Raw genomic sequence first — 16,697 nt, forward strand, 5'->3', positions numbered from 1 at the left:
GGGGGCACCTGGCTGGCTCAGTCGGTAGAGCATGCGACTCTTGATCTCAGAGTTGTTAAGTTTGAGCCCCACAGTGGTGTAGAGATGACTTAAAAATGAACTCTTAAAAAATAAAAAATATAGAGGTGGCTGGATGGCTCAGTTAAGTGTCCGACTCTTTGTTTCAACTCAGGTCATGATCTCAGGATCATGGGATTAAGCCCCTCATTGGGGTCCACACTCAGCTCAGAGTCGGCTTGATGTTTTCTCTCTCCCTCCCTCTGACCTTCCTCCACTCACACTCTCATAAAATAAATAAATAAAATCTTTTAAAAAAATCAGCTGTATGCAGAAATAGGTGTTTGCAAACAACCTTTCTTTGAATTAGTAAAGGAGACCCAACCAAGAATTGAAAAAACATTAACTTAAAAAAAAACAAACTAGTCAATAGAAGATGTTCAATCAGTATAATATATATTAATAAATTCATTTAAGCTTACTAAAATTATTTAGAATCAACTGTGCTGTCTTAATCATTATTATCTTAGTAATAATTGCTTTTTTGAATTTAAAATGAATTTAAATTTAAAATTTGAATTTCAATTTGAATTTAAGAAGTGATGTTATGACTCTTTAAAACCCTGAATCACGTTCTCCTGCACTTGGTCAATTCCTGGCTCCCATTGAGATAATTCAAAAGACTAGGTTTCGGACTTCCAGTATAAGCTCAATCAAATAGATTCTGCCCCAGAAAGACCTAGGAAAAAAGGGTTTTTCTCCCTGCTTTTAAACTAACAAAACTTTAGAGTAAACACGTATCCTAGGTCCCTTCTAATCAGCTCCCTTCATTTCCTTTTTTTGTGGTTTACTTTAATTACTTAAATGAAGTAGCTACTATGTGCCAACTTTTCTGCTGGGTCCTGAAAGCCCTGAAATGAGTAAGAGTAGATTTCTAATGTCAAGGGACAGAGTCTCCTACGGAAGTCAGGTATGAAAATGAAGGATCATGATAAAAAGGGGCTGAGCCACCTGGAAAATCTGAGCAGTGCTCTTTTTACTCCTGATCTCATTATTGAGTTCACACAGCAGCTCCAAGGCTGCTTTCATGTGTGCTCATCTCCACGTTTATTGAGTGCTTTTCTCTTGAAAAACCTAATACCTTTCATTCTTTTCTGGAACTATAGTTTATGAAAGGAGCCATGCTTTCCTGCACAAAAAAATTACAACCAATGATCAGTGCTAATTTTTCAGCCATGCTAGAGTATGTGCTACCATTGCTTCTGGTCCTGCTCGCCTCTGCAGGAGAGTCTCTGCCACCAGTGTGTTTCTGTTTTTCAGCCCTCAATGGATATCTCTTTGGAAACCTCCCTGAGCCTGATATGTGTGTTGGTGAATCAGTGTCCTGGCACTTATTTGGGATGGGGAATGAGATAGACATCCATTCCATCTATTTCTATGGAAACACCTTCATCAGCAGAGGGCATCGGACTGATGTCGTCAACCTGTTCCCAGCCACCTTCCTGACAACAGAAATGGTGGTTGAGAATCCTGGGAAGTGGATGATAACTTGCCAAGTCAGTGATCACCTACAAGGTAAAAAGGGCAAAGGCAAGCATGTAGATGTTTAGAGTGGGACAATTATATCATGCTCTCAATGTTGCTCATTCAACATCTGCTTTTAGATTGATTCTTGTGCTATATTTAATTAAATATTGAATATAGAGGAAGATGTACGATGCTCAATTACTTGGCATCCTATCAACATATATTTATTGATCAGTTCCATATGAAAAAGGTGGGAGATGAATGAAAGAAATAGTAAGACCATCAAGGAGCCTATGGTCCAGTAGCTAGACATAGACATTTACAAATGAATAAAATGTGAGGCAGAAAGATAATTGCTCGTTGTTTGCTATAGTCACTTCTCTGGGACAATCCAAGGTACTTCCTGAGGAGTTGGCTCCTAAGCTGAGTCTTGAAATATGGGTAGGAATTGAACAGATGAAGAAAGGAAGAAAGACTTTCCAAGCAGAGGAAGTGCCAGGAACCAGGAAAAATACATGTACTATATAAGCAATTCTAAATAGAATAATAACATTTTAGCATTTGAGAGAAATTTATAGATAATCTGAACCAACCCCACATCCAATTCTTGAATTTCCTTTTGGATGTGTCTTTCAATTAATTGTAGCAGCCCATTTCCTCTCTGGGCTGCTCTATTAGAATGTTCTTCCTTGTATTGAGACAAGATCCAATGATAGTTGCAAAATCCCATAGGTACATGATAAACATTATTTTACTTAAATGCCTGTTGAATGATTTAGTCTTGTTCCTTTGGGACCACATAGAATGGGTCCCTACTTAGCTGGACCACAGGCTTATACCAGAAGAGTGATAAGAGAGAAGCCTGCAGTCAGAGCCCAGTGGAAGGAGATTTGAAAGGCAAGGCTAAGGAGTCAGGACTGGAAGTCCATAATGAGTTCTTCTGGATTCTTAGGCATACCAGTGACATAATAGTGCAGCAATCTAGGAAGATAAATATGATATCTGTGTGCAGAAAGGATTTGATGGAGAGATTCTGGCTGCTGGATGCTAGTTAAGAAGCATTGACATTAGAGTTATGACATAGAAAAGGTCTGGCTTAAGATGGTGAAAACAAAATACAAAAAAAAAGTGTTAGATACATAGACACAGAAGAAATAATGCATAATTAAATTTAAATACTGACTACATGTAGTCACCAGCAGGTACAGGGATGCAACTCTCCAGGGCAGCTTTGATAACACATTCTTGTTCCTACCAATCTTAAGCAGCTAATCTTAACATTAGTCAGATGGGTTATTCCAATTAAATTCAACTCAACAAATGTTGAGTTGATCAGAAATATGTACCAGATACTATCATGGGAAGACAAAGATGATCAAGTCCTATTCTTATTTTCCCCCAGTTTTATTGAGGTATAATTGACACATAGGAATTGCATATATTTAAGATGTGCAATTTGATGTTTTGATATATGCATACTATGAACTGATCACCACACTCAAGCTAATTAACACATCCATGACCTCACATAGTTAACTCTGTGTGTGTGTGTGTGCACACGTGCACTCATACGTGCATGTGCGGTGGCACACATCCATGCTAGAAACACTTGAGATCTCAAGGAGTACAAAGTTTCAGTTATACAAGATGAACGAGTTCTGGAGACCTAACGTATAGCATGGTGACTATGGTCAAAACTGTAGAGTCCTTGAAATTTCCTAGGAGGGTAGATATTAAGTGTTCTTGCCACAAGATCCATATTCTTACAGGGTCTCATGCTCTTAAAACTGGGAAGAAACTAGTTTTAAAATCAAGACATTTGCAGCTACTTGAAGCCTCAAATTGAAGTAAGATTGCTAAGCATAGCCAGTGGTTGCGGACATAAGCTGGTGTTTGTACATTACTAAAATATAATATTTCCTATATTGTCCATACGCTCAGAAAAAATTATCATAAAAAATTAGAAAATACATTTAATTTTTAAATCAGCAATCCTGTTTTAGATTAATGGTGTCACGTTTCGAGGAGTATCCTCCCTCTATTTTCTAGACCTTTATACATAAGTGCATGTTATTTATAACATGAAATTAGTCTATTAATACATTGCCCTTTATCTTACTTTTCCCACTTATTAATATATCAGTAATATATTTCCATGTCAGTCAATATAGAGCTACTTCATCATTGTTAATCCTCCCGGGGTCCTTTCAAAGGCAATTATGACTTACCTAACCAATATTCTACTGCCTAACACTTGTATCCCCTCCCTTTTTTTGATTATTATAAACCATACTAAAAAACCTCAGTTTGCAGATATACTACACTTTTGTCTGGTCTTTCTTGGGGAAAAATCTTAGATTTAGAATTCTTGGGTCAGAGTTTGATTTTTCTCTAAAGCTATGGACAGGCTTGCATTGCCAAATTTCCTTTTACTCTTCACCCTTAGTGTGTGAGCATTTCTCATTCATCTGCCAACACTGAGAATTATTAGTGTTTCTAATCTTTACCAATCTGATAAATGAACAACAGTATTGCTTGATTACTATTAAGGTTGAGCTCTTTTTTCATGTGTCTATAGGTTGACAAGTATTTAGATAGATTTTGTGAATAATGTATTGATGTCCTTTGTCCATTTTCCATTTTCCTGTCTGATTTCCTATGTGAGCATTTATACCCTGGCTTGTGGTTTTCTTCTGTTCTGCAGCTGGCATGTTGGGACAGTACAATGTTGGTAACTGCAAAGGTGATATTTCTCATCCCAAGATGAAGGGTCAGCAGAGACACTACTTTATAGCAGCTGAAAAAGTTCTTTGGGATTATGCTCCTCAAGGCTATAACAAATTCAGTGGTCTTCCCCTTAATGCCTCTGGCAGGTAAGCAGTCTTTGCTGGTGTTTCTAAGACTCTCCTAGGAAAAGCATCTGTTAGACTTTTTCCTCTGACCTCACTTGAATTCCCAGCCCTTCTCCTATGAGGACATACTAGATGGCATGACACCACCACTAAGGGGTGGTAATGGACATATTGCTGAGAATTAGCAGAGTATTTATAGTTTCATGATTGGCTGGCTAAATCAAAGCACTAGATTCATTCATTCACCAAACATTTTCTTTAGCACGTACTATGTGCAAACTGCAGTTCCAAGTGCCATGAGTAGTACTAAGCTGACAGAGAATAGGATAAGGCCTTTGCACATGTAAAAGAGACACTTCTAAAGAGAGAATAAGACAGGGCTCTCTTTCAATGGAAGTAAACTGGCCAAGGAAAGTTTCCATTTTGGTTCAAGGACAGCCTGATAAGTTTGCCCTGTCTACGCAGAAGGTCCTTTCCTACCTATCCAGCAAAATGTTATTTTTCTTCAAAATCTAATTCTAATGTCACGCTTAAGTGAAGCCTCCCCTAACTCCTGAGTCATTGTTAATCATTTTGTCTCCCATAGCATGTAGTATTTTTCAAACTGAATCTAACAATTCATTAAGTGGATATGGACTCTTATGACTTGTTATTATAGAATACTGTGCAATTATGCCTATGAATGCATTTTAAAATGCACAGTATGTGGGGCACTTTGGTGGCTCAGTTGGTTAAGCATCTGCCTTCAGTTCAGATCATGATCTTGAGGTCCTGGGATAGAGCTCCACGTTGGGCTCCCTGCTAAATGGGGAGTCTGCTTCCCCCTCTCCCTCTGTTCCTCTCCCCTTCTCATACTGTCTCCCTCAAAAATAAAAAATCTTTTAAAAGATAAAGAAAATGTACAGTATAATACCAAGAATGATTGTTATTACCCTATGATCCCTTTTATAATCAAGATAATGTTTTAAAAATTCTCTTTGTGATGGAGAAGACACCTTCCATTTCTTTTATCATAAGTTCATTCATTCTTTCATTCATTCATTTTTTTCCCACCAAACCAATGCCTTTGAACCCAGCCTAAAGGATTTGTGTGAACCTTATTTGAACCTGCTTGATATTGACAGTCCCTATTGACCAGTATTTTTCCATAAACAGAATAATGAGAATTGGCATTGGGAATTTTGTCTTAGAAGCCTTCCAGATTCTGAAGCATCTTATGAAATATGGAATATTAAACTATCTTTAGCTGATACTTAATGTGATATATGAAAATACAACATTAAAAGTGACATGAGGGTTACAGGAAGGTCTAAACCAGCATTCCCACCCTCAAGTCAGAAAGAATCGGCATGCCCAGAAAAGAACTAACTTTGCAAGTTACAAATAAGATTAAAATGAGTTGTCCAGACAAGTGGGTTCTCTGGGCGTTCAGAGAATGCTAAGACAGCCAGAGAACACTTCACAGAGAAATGAAACTTAGAGTCCTGAAGAATAGTGGAATTTATAGAAGTGAATAGTAAGGAGGGAGTGAGATCAAAATGATTGGAGTGGGGGATTTGCACAGGGGAGTGGATGTTTGCATAGAGCTATAGGGAGAGGATTGGGTAAACTGGGTATCAACCACAGAGATCCCATAATCCTTTTGAACTTTATCTGATTGGCAGTTTTAATTGAGTAAAGATGTTGGAGCAGGTAACTAGCTGTGGAAATTACCATCTTGATTAATGTTGTAGTAATGCATATGCTAAGGGAGAACCTGGACCAATCCAGGTGAGAGGGAGGGCACAGAGTGTGCAGCTGGAGGCTCCGTAAAATGTTGCAAACACAGGGTGATGAGGGCAGGTATGGCAATAGTGGCAGTGGGGAGAAAGGCAAGGAAACGGGGCAAAAGAGGCAAAAATTGTAGAGAAGGAAGGCTGAACAAGATAAGGAGATGAGGAGAGAAAGAAGACAAAGTCAGCCTGTGAGACTGCAGGACTGGTGGCACCACAGGCAGAAATAAGGTTTCTAGAGATAATGCTAGTCAGAATTTATATCACTGTAGTTCACAACTTTGGACTCTGGTATTTCATATATATGGTTTATACAATAACTCTCCATTGACTAAACTATTTGATTAACTAGACACTCCATTCCTTAATCATGCCAGATATCAAAGAGCTTACTGTATGCTGAGACTATTCATATTGACATTAGCAAGAGATAGAGGGATACTTATTCTGCAAAGAAACCAATTAGCTCTTTACTTTCCAGTTAGTTCTTTCCAGAACACCATTCTGGAACTCCAGGGCTGGTAAGTAAAGGGTTCACTTGTGCTTTCTTTGGTTGCTGGACCTCTGGGGAAGACAAGTATGGTGGCTAAGAAAGGAATGAGCTTGACCATCATCCAAGGTCTTTCAAGGCTGCCTGACTATTCCTGGAAACTTGGTTGAAGACTGGGCCATCTTTCTTGGGGAGATGGGTGGGTGAATGAGCTAAAGATAATACAAGGAAGCTCCATAATTAAGGCATCTGGTGGATATGTAGAGATGTGCTCTCAGTCAGGTTCCTATTCTTTACACAGTGACTCCGAGCTCTACTTCACACAAGGGGACAACAGAATTGGAGGAAAATATTGGAAGGCTCAGTATATGGAGTATGTTGATGCAACTTTTACTCGAAGAAAGAGACTCTCTGAGGCAGAAGCCCATCTTGGAATTCTTGGTAGAATAAAACCATCTGTCATGTTTTGAATGGGGGGAGATGCTTTAGTGGGACATATATGTACATGGAATGACTCCTCTCCTCCTGCCTATATTCACTTCCCTCTGCCCCTTTTCATCCTCTTCTCCCTCCTCCTCTTGATATTTTTCAGGCCCCGTCATCAGGGCAGAGGTGGGTGATACTCTGTTAGTGACCTTTGCCAACAAAGCCGACAAAGTCTACAGTATTTTGCCCCATGGCGTGATCTATGACAAGGCATCTGATGCAGCCCCAAACATAGATGGTGAGTCTCAGCCTAGTCTCTGGGAGGAAAGAGGATGGGGGAACAGAAGACTTGGAATCAGATAGATTTGATTCAAATACTGGCCCCTTTTACTACCAGCCCTGGGAACTTATGTGAGCTTGTGCCTTACTCTTCTCCCTACTAATGCAGATAGTGACACTCACCTCACAGGGCTTCAGAAGGAGCTGGAGAGAATTTAGGGCAGGGTTTGGTCCACAGTAGGCACTTAGGAAATGTTCATTCCAAAAAAAAAAAAAAAAGGAAATGTTAATTCCTTTCCTTTTCCCTCAATAATGTAATAAATGTCAAAGTGAGCTACTTTCACGGTTACCTCCACTTCCCTAAGTCGGAGAGTTTTTCAGCCACAGGTTGCAAGGGATTCTGTGGGTGGAGGCTGAGAATAAAATCTGATTTGGTTAACATCAAAATCCTACACATAGTCTTTGCTTTGTCTCTGTGGACAAATATTTATTTATAATCAGTCTTGTGCACTTACCATCATATATGGCCTCTCTCTATCTCAGAGTGGGTAGCACAGACTCTGTACATGTAAGAAAGGAAGCTGCACCCAGTGGCTGCAGGAACTGTCCTTCCCCTCATGATACTGCTCTTTGGAACCTCTTAGTCTCCTTGGAAGTCTTTCCTATCACTGCAACAGACATGAGTGTCTGGGATACTTCATGCCCAAGGATGCAGCTAGGCCCAGTCCAGAGCAGGCTTTGAGATGATGGTAAGGCAACAGAGTAGGAAAGAATGGAGGGAGAACTCCCCCACCCGCACCCCCCACCACCAGACCCATCATCATCCCTCCTCCTGCAGCAACATCTCTTTCACCTGTACTTTCTCCTTGGTCAAAATGCTCACAATGACTTTGTGTGTGTGTGTGTGTGTGTGTGTGTGTGTGTGTGTGTGTGTGCAGGAAGACCACCAGTGACAGCCCAAATGTCTATATTTTCTATTGTTTAACTTAGCAAATTTACTGGGCACCTTTTTGCAAAGCTCTGGACAAGGAGTCAAGAGTTTCTGGTCTCAGTCTGGCTGGAGACCCTCAACGAGTTCATCTGGCAATATAATGTGCAGGTCCAGTGCCAAGTCTTTAGAATCAGACAGCCCTGAGTTTGAATCCCAGATCTGCCACTTACCACCTTTATCACCTTGTGTCTTCACTTACCTCCTCTATCTTATGGTTATTTGGGTTATTTCCTGGTTCAACTAGATTTCAAACTCTTTAAAGATAGGCTCGTGCTTAACTTTTTGGGGTATCCTCCTCAGTGCTGATATAATGTATTCCACATCTGAAGGCACTCAATGATACTTGACTGATTTACATTTAATTGTGAGAAAGGTAATTATCACTCTTTATATTTGCTAAGCCCAGTATTCAAGTAGGAAATAGTATTTATGGAGACACTAAATGTAATCTCTGAAGAAGATAATTCTTTGATATAAGCTTCTATCTCATGAAACAGCCGACTGTGGCAGTGACCTCCCTGGTAGGGTACCTAAGTGGAAACAATTGTCCTTCTACAAAATACATCATCAGAGAGAGACCCTAGTGCTGGAAGACCCAGTCTGACAAATTTGATGTTCTTGGTCTTGCGTTGAGAGTAACTGTTATTTTTTTATCTGCTCAGGATTTCTGAAGCCAGGGGCGCATGTTAAGCCAGGTGAAACTTTCACATACAAGTGGACGGTGCCTGAGAGTGTAAGCCCGACAGCTGGTGATCCCCCCTGTCTGACCTATCTTTACTTCTCAGCGGTTGAACCAATCCAGGACACCAGCTCTGGCCTTGTGGGGCCTTTACTAGTCTGTAAAAAGGGCGTACTCAATGCTGATGGGACACAGGTAGGCCGTCAGAGGTCACTAAATTCTCCTCAGGGTTGTATGTGGGTAAGAGCAGTAATATGGCAAGGAATCAGGAAGTAATAAAGTGTCAGGTATGAAAAGTGGTTTTTCCTCCTTCCTCTTAAAATTGACTTAAAATACATAAAGAGCATTTTATTCTACCTTTTTTTTATATAAATTTAAGATCTGAACTTAAATTTAACGTGATTTTAATGTAACTTTAAGATCTGAAAGTTACAGATGCCTCCCTTCCCCTCCGAAACCCAACATTTCTGCTTGTTGAGGTTGGAATTTGGTGGGTGCTTGTCCCTGTGCATTGCTTTGATTCTAGAAATCTTCAGAGATCTACATGGACTATGAATTGGGACCCTTTCTTCTTGGACAAGTTTTCTCAAATTGGCCACATGTTAGAATCATGTAAGGGACCTTTTAAACATCTTCCACTCTGGTGCTCCAGACCGATTAAATCAGAACCTCCATGCGTTTTCCAGTGGTTGAGAACCACTGTAACTTACCACTGCAAACTGCAAGTGAATCGCCGCGGACAAACACACAAGAAAGCATACAGATAAATTCCTGCAAGTCCCGACTTGGAGGCTTTGCTGGTTGCACTGACTCATGTGGCAGAGCACACCATTTCAAGCTATGTCTATATGATATTAAATATATTGATGAAAATAGGAAGATTGAATCATGTTAACCATTTTGATTTACTTCACCAGTCAGAAATAGTAAGACTATTTATTTACGTGGTATATTTTATAATGTTTGGCATTGTAAGTACCCACTTCTGGGCTCCAGGGAATTTCTAGGTAGAGGACACAAAGTGTCGTGATCCACTATAGATTTTCATTCCCCAGCATGAGGGTCCAATCTGAGAAATGTCTATTAGAGGTTCAGTATGTCCCTGGCCCTCCAAATGGCTCCTCAATAATGCACGTGTACTAAGATTGAACAGTTACACTGTACCCTCAACCACCATATAAAGCAAAATAGAATGAACTATCCTTATTTAAAAAAAAAATTTTTTTTTCTATCCCTATTTTAAAATTAAAGAAATTGGGCAGCCCCGGTGGCTCAGCGGTTTAATGCTGCCTTCCGCCCAGGGCATGATCCTGGGGACCTGGGATTGACTCCCTCATCGGGCTCCCTGCGTGGAGCCTGCTTCTCCCTCTGCCTGTGTCTCTGCTTCTCTCTCTCTCTGTCTCTCATGAGACATTTATTTATTTATTTATTAAATAGATAAAATATTAAAAAAAAAAAAAAAACTAAAGAAACTAATGCCCAGAGACATTGAATGAGATCCCAAGTAGTAATTAGTGGAACTCAGCAGTAACAGGACTTTGAGCTTCCAACTTTGTTTGTTTTTCTAATATACTACCCTGCTTCCTAGAGCTAAATAAATACCTGAGCCCAGGAAATTGAATGCCAGAAAACTTCTGAAAGGTACTTCTGATTTTTCCCCGATTGTATCCATTTAACGGTAACTTGGACACTTGCTAGAAGCACCTCATAGTATGGGAAAGTTGTTGCCTGAACCGAACACCACTCATGGTCAGTCCATTTACATGAAGTTCATGAAAAAATTAATAGTAACCTGAAATACCCCACATTTGGGATTTCATTGAGAGAGAAATCCATTTGGCCAAAGTTATTTTCTTTTTTTCCTGTTATTTTTTAGAATTTAAGTTCAATTTGCCAACATATAGTATAACATCCAGTGTTCATCACGTTGTATGTCCTCCTTAATGCCCATCACCCAATTATCCCATCCTCCTACCCACCTCTCCTTCAGCAACCCTCAGTTTGTTTCCCAGAGTTAAGAGTTTCTCATGGTTTGTCTCCCTCTCTGATTTTTCCCCATTCCATTTCCCCTGCTTCCCTTATTTTCAATGCAAAAAAATACTAATGAAACATAAACTAAAACAGGCCCTCTATAGGTCAAAGCTTAGGTCTCTCCTCAGCAGTTAGAGAACACCAAAGAGGTATTTGCCTCTCTTTCCAAAAAATTCTCCCAGGGGTGAATGGATGTCATAGAATCTAACCAGGTACTTAATAGGGCCCTTTGCTAAAAGTCATGCCTTCTCCAATGGCCACTTAATCAGAATTCCCTTCACCCAGATTCCCCAAATATAAACATTTTGCCTCATTTGCTTTATTAGCTTTCTCTTTATTTTTCTGTTGTTTTCTTTTTCCTGACCTGTTTGAGGTAGGTTATAGATCTAATGTCTCTTTGGTGTGTTTCCCAAAAGCAAGGTCACTCTCTGACATAAACACAACATAATTATCCAGGTCAGGAAATTAGTCTTGATACTGTACTATTTTCAAATTCAAGCACCTTGAAAATTTTGCTGTCTTTCCAATATCCTTCATAACAAAAGGAATATATGTTTTGCCTGGTCCAAGCTCTGATCTAGATCATGCATCATCCCCTCTTCGTGCCCCTATTTCTCCTGTGATCTCGTTCATCACAGGAAAGCAATTGTGACTGTTCTAAAATGCAAATAAGATGAAGTAATATCCACGTTAAACATCCTCCAGTGGCTTCCTATCACACTTGGAATAAAAATCTACATTTCTTAGCCTAGACCTATATGCCCAGCCTCTGACTCCAACTTTGATAGAACTCCCACACTCCCTCGTACCTACTTCTCCATCCTTATAAGCCTTGCTGTTTCTTGAACAGGCCAACCTTATCCTTGTCTTAGGGCCTCTTTACTAGGCTCCCTCTGCTTGGAATGCCTTCCCCTGATCTTTGCATGGCTGACTCTTCCTGTCACCTCCTTAGAAAAGCCTTTCCTGATCACCAAGCTAAAGTCATACTCTATTACATCACCTGATTTTAATATCATTTACTACTGTAGGACATTTTCTTTGTTTATTTTTATATGTCTGGTATGTTTCTTTTAACAAGAATATAAGTAACATGGAGCAGGAAAGTTGTCTGTCTTATCTTCATTTCCCAGAACAATGCCTGGTACACACTCAACTGATATTTATGGTTGAATAAATGAAATACAGGATAAGCACTTCTATCTTCAAAATCATATTAAGAAGTTTAGGTAGCAGAAAATGTCACATTACACAACTCAAACATTAAATGTGTGGCCTGCAAGTAGACACTAAAAATTCCAGGACAACCTTATTTGCAAAATTCATTTCCCATATCCACATTTAAACACTCAGAGTTGTGAGATGGATCATGGCTCAGACCTCCCAGTTTCCTTGCTGCTATGGGAGCCTAAAACATACTATTGTATGTAAGTGCTCTTCACAAAAGAGCTTTGTGCTGTGGATACTAACCCTCACTAAGATGCATCCTATGCACAAGTGGCCAGGTGGATTAATCCAAGTTCTCCAGAGAAAGAGACCCATGAGGATGTACATATAAACACAAACAGACTTATTATAAGGAGTTGGCTTACATGGTTATGAAGGCTGACAAATTTCAGGATCTGCAGAGAGTTGGCAAGCAAGAGACCCAGGAGACAGAAAAGTCCAGCAGGCTCAGGATCCAAGAAGAGCCTATGTTTGAGTTTGAATATGAAGGCAGAAAAAAGTCAGTGTCCCATTTCAAAGGCAGGAGTAAATCCCTTTTACCTGTGGAAGGATCAGACTTTTTGTTCCATTGAGACCTTCAACAGATTGGATGTGGCCCACCCACACTGGGGAGAGCAATCTGCTTTATCCATCTATCAACTCCAAATGTTAATCTCATCCAAACACATCTTCATAGAAACACCCAGCACAATGTTTGACCTATTATTTGGGCACTGGAGCCCAGTCAAGTTGACACATAAAATTAACCATCACACAGGGTCCCATCACCTACTTTCCAACCTTTTCCTGGGTTAATTTCCCACCCACATTGACTCAGTTACCTTCCAAGTGAGGTTCTTCAACTCAACACCTTTTAGCAGTTCCTTCTTGTCTTATGGACAGTTGCAATCATAGCTAATAATCACAATTAACATTGAGCACTTTGGATTTTCCAGATGCTGTGTTGAGTGCTTTACCTATATTATCTAATTTAACCTTCACCAAGAAATAGGAAGTGATAAGTACTCTTACTCTCCTTTTTGCAAAGGAGGGAATTAGGGCTTAGACAGAGTAAATCGCTTGCCCCAGTTTCCACAGTGAATTAAGCAGAATGACATTAGAACCCATAGCCCATAATCTTTTAAAATATATTTGACCTTTTATTACTCCCCCAGTTTTTATATTTTACTTTTAGGCCCTCATTGTTTCTTTTCATAGCCCATGATCTTAAACTACTGCCTTCTAAAACACCACATGATAAATCAGTAAGTGTATATAAGGAATGGTATGAGAATAGAGCAAAGAGTACCCACATCTTGAATGATACATCAAGAAAGCATCACAGAGGCAGGACAGCTAAACTGACCTTTGAGGGTGGTGGTGTTCAAGTTGAATGCATGAAGGATGGAGGCCTGTAGAACATAGCAAGTTTAGATTGCTGCAAGGAGCTTGGCCTCACTTCTGTCAAAGTGCCAGGAGGGAAGGGCCAAGAGATCAGGCTGGGCAGGTAGGCAAGGACTAGATCACTCTGAGTTTAGATTGGACTTTCCAGTTTCAGAGAAAGAGAGGTATGATCAGTGGCATTGCTGGGGGTCCCTCCGGAGCAGGCAGTAGGGTGAAGGGTGGGTTGGAGGGGAGCACATTAGAAACAGGAAGATGGCTGAGGGACAGAAAATACAGTCACTTCTCTGGTTCAGCTTTAAAGAAAACCATATTTCAGCAACGCAAGATACAGTGTGGTCAGACATGCTCAAATAGATAGATTAGGAATACATACAGTGAGAAGCAATCCATGGTCCCCTCAATTTCAACTTATGTTAACACAATCTAGCAAAGCCCATGGGTTATATGAACCCATTACTTCACTCAAAAACATGTAGAGCACCTGCTTTTCCAGGCATTTTTTTCAAACTGGGGACGCAGAGAGGAACCCTACATGTCCCTACACTTACAAAGCTACAATGCAGTGGGACAATAAAAAAAATAAGTTCATAAATAAAATATAATTTCCCATGGAGACTAGTGCTATGAAGAGTACAGTGGGGGGTGAGTGAGTAAGTTTGCAGGCAAGGTGGAAGCCAGACGACCGTTTTAGACAGGGTGGTCAGGGAAGGGCCCTCAAAGGAGGTGACATTTGTGCAAAGAACTGAATGGAGTAAGGGAGTGAGCCAGGCAAGACCTGGGAGGAACTTTTGGCAATGGGAATGGCACATGAAAAGTCCTTGAGGCAGGAGTGAAGCTGAGTGATCATAGAAGAGCAAAGGACCAGGGTAGCTGGAGTGAGCAAGGGATGAGGACAAGGAGATGAAGCTGGTGAGAGAGGCCAGGGCATGGAAGCCCTGGTAAGCAGACTAAGAGAGTGATGACTAGGTTGAAAACAGGAGTCCCACAGTGTAGGAAAGCTTCTGAGCAAGGACTTATCACCTCTGAGCAAGTCTCATGGGGAGGAAGAAGGATATAATGAGAAAGATGAAATTATATAGGGCATAAAATGAATTTATCAGAATCATGCTCAACATCCTGATTGATAAAATGACCCAGTAAATCCATAGCTGATGTTGGTCCTCAGTTACTTTGGGTTAACTCTGAAAGTGAAGTAGAAATAAGAATTCCTCCAAGGTGTACTTTTTAATACATTCATTTCTTTCTTACATTACATTAATACATTCATTTCTTTCTTCCCTGTAGAAAGGAATAGATAAGGAATTTTACCTACTGTTCACAGTCTTTGATGAGAATCTGAGCAGGTACCTTGACGAAAACATTCAGAGGTTTACATGGCGCCCCTTCAGTGTTGACAAAGAAGACAAGGATTTTGTGAAGTCCAACCGAATGCATGGTATGAAAAATGACTTTCTTTTCTGTAAGGGAAAGGTGTAATTGCATTTGAAGTGGAAATGATTGGAGTGTTTTAACTATCTTAATTTTGTTTTCTTGGATATTGTTCTTGGTCACGAGTAAATCTTTTCATGACGTCAACTCAGAAGGGATGGTGAAACCTCCCTATCTCCCAAGGATGTTGTGAAATTTAATTAACACTTCTGAAATACTTCATTAGCTTGAGATGAAGCAACACAAAATATGAACTTGCAAAGATCACAGTACATTATAAAAGTAGAAAATTACTGACAGAATGCCCTCCCTTGGGTTTGTAATCACATCATTAAGTCTGATAATCCAGTGATCATTAGAGATAAACATTAAACAGCAAAGCATCTCTTATCAAGTTACATGAAGGAATGTCTAAAGTGCTAATTTTTTTTTAATTTTTATTTATTTATGATAGTCACAGAGAGAGAGAGAGAGAGGCAGAGACACAGGCGGAGGGAGAAGCAGGCTCCACGCACCGGGAGCCTGATATGGGACTCCATCCCGGGTCTCCAGGATCACGCCCTGGGCCAAAGGCAGGCGCCAAACCGCTGCGCCACCCAGGGATCCCTAAAGTGCTAATTTTTAAAACGCTACCCATTCCTATCCCAGATCTTATTTAGAAGGAATTATTTAATTCCCCTTCTCTGTATCTCTTATATCTGTTGTAACAGTGGCAAACCACCTTGTAATTGGTGTGACTAACACAGGATTCTCCTTGGTCTTGGGCACATTACCCAAAGTGACAGAATAATTAGCGAGAGTTCAAACTCAAACAATTTTAAGAGTGCTGTCAACAAAGGGGCTAAACCAAGCACTCTAAGATAACAGGAGCCAAATTGCTTGCTTTAGAACCAAGGATAACAACTATTTATTGCCTTTGAGACATTACATGGAAATAACAAAATAGTCCCTACTCTCCCTTCCCCACAAGGAAGTCCAAAAAACTCCAAAGTTCCAAGTGACCCACAGCAGCCAGCTCACAGATCCCTATAGTCCTAAGTGTTCTATGCCAATAATCTCCTTTTGGACCAATGAAGAGCACAGAGTAACTCATTTTCAATACCATCTTCTACAAAATTGTTGTTATAACTGAATAATGAAATTTGTTTCTAACCTTCCTAGTAGCCAAAAAAAAAAGGAGAGGTGGGGGAGGAAATAAAGTAGAAATGAGAAAACATAGTAATTTCTTCATGGGAAACTCAATTGCAAAAGAAATTTATTGTAAGAGTGGCCTGTAAAGAGAAAGCATTAAACCCTAATGGATCTCATCACATCCATCCCCACCCTGGTTTGACAATGTGAAATACACTCTCATATTTTGGACAAGCAGAGTATGCCACCTTTAAAACAAAATGCGGGGAAAGAAATGTATTTTAATTTAAATTTTACATTAATTATAAATTAAATGCTATCTCTAGGCTTGCTTGACTGGAGTAAAAGGAAGAATGATGGCAACAGTACCAAAGAGAAAGTGCCTTACACAGTAGACAGTGCTTTACATTACTTTAGAGATAAACATTAGTCTATATTCAAAGGTGTTTGTTGATCTCTTTCCCTAGGGGGTATCCCCAACGGATCC

General features: G+C 39.9%; 1 protein-coding gene across 1 annotated transcript in view; it reads left to right on the plus strand.

Moving 5' to 3' along the window:
- Positions 1-16,697, plus strand: part of HEPHL1 (hephaestin like 1) — a 91,949-nt gene that overhangs the window by 23,504 nt on the left and 51,748 nt on the right. Inside the window, exons 5-10 of the mRNA XM_041730146.1 lie at positions 1,318-1,572; positions 4,229-4,397; positions 6,940-7,079; positions 7,231-7,362; positions 8,997-9,208; positions 14,936-15,086. Coding sequence (XP_041586080.1) covers positions 1,318-1,572; positions 4,229-4,397; positions 6,940-7,079; positions 7,231-7,362; positions 8,997-9,208; positions 14,936-15,086 — 1,059 coding nt within the window. The remainder of the gene's footprint in view (positions 1-1,317; positions 1,573-4,228; positions 4,398-6,939; positions 7,080-7,230; positions 7,363-8,996; positions 9,209-14,935; positions 15,087-16,697) is intronic.

The sequence above is a fragment of the Vulpes lagopus genome, chromosome 15, assembly GCF_018345385.1.
Source record: "Vulpes lagopus strain Blue_001 chromosome 15, ASM1834538v1, whole genome shotgun sequence".
In the NCBI taxonomy this organism is placed as follows: domain Eukaryota; kingdom Metazoa; phylum Chordata; class Mammalia; order Carnivora; family Canidae; genus Vulpes; species Vulpes lagopus.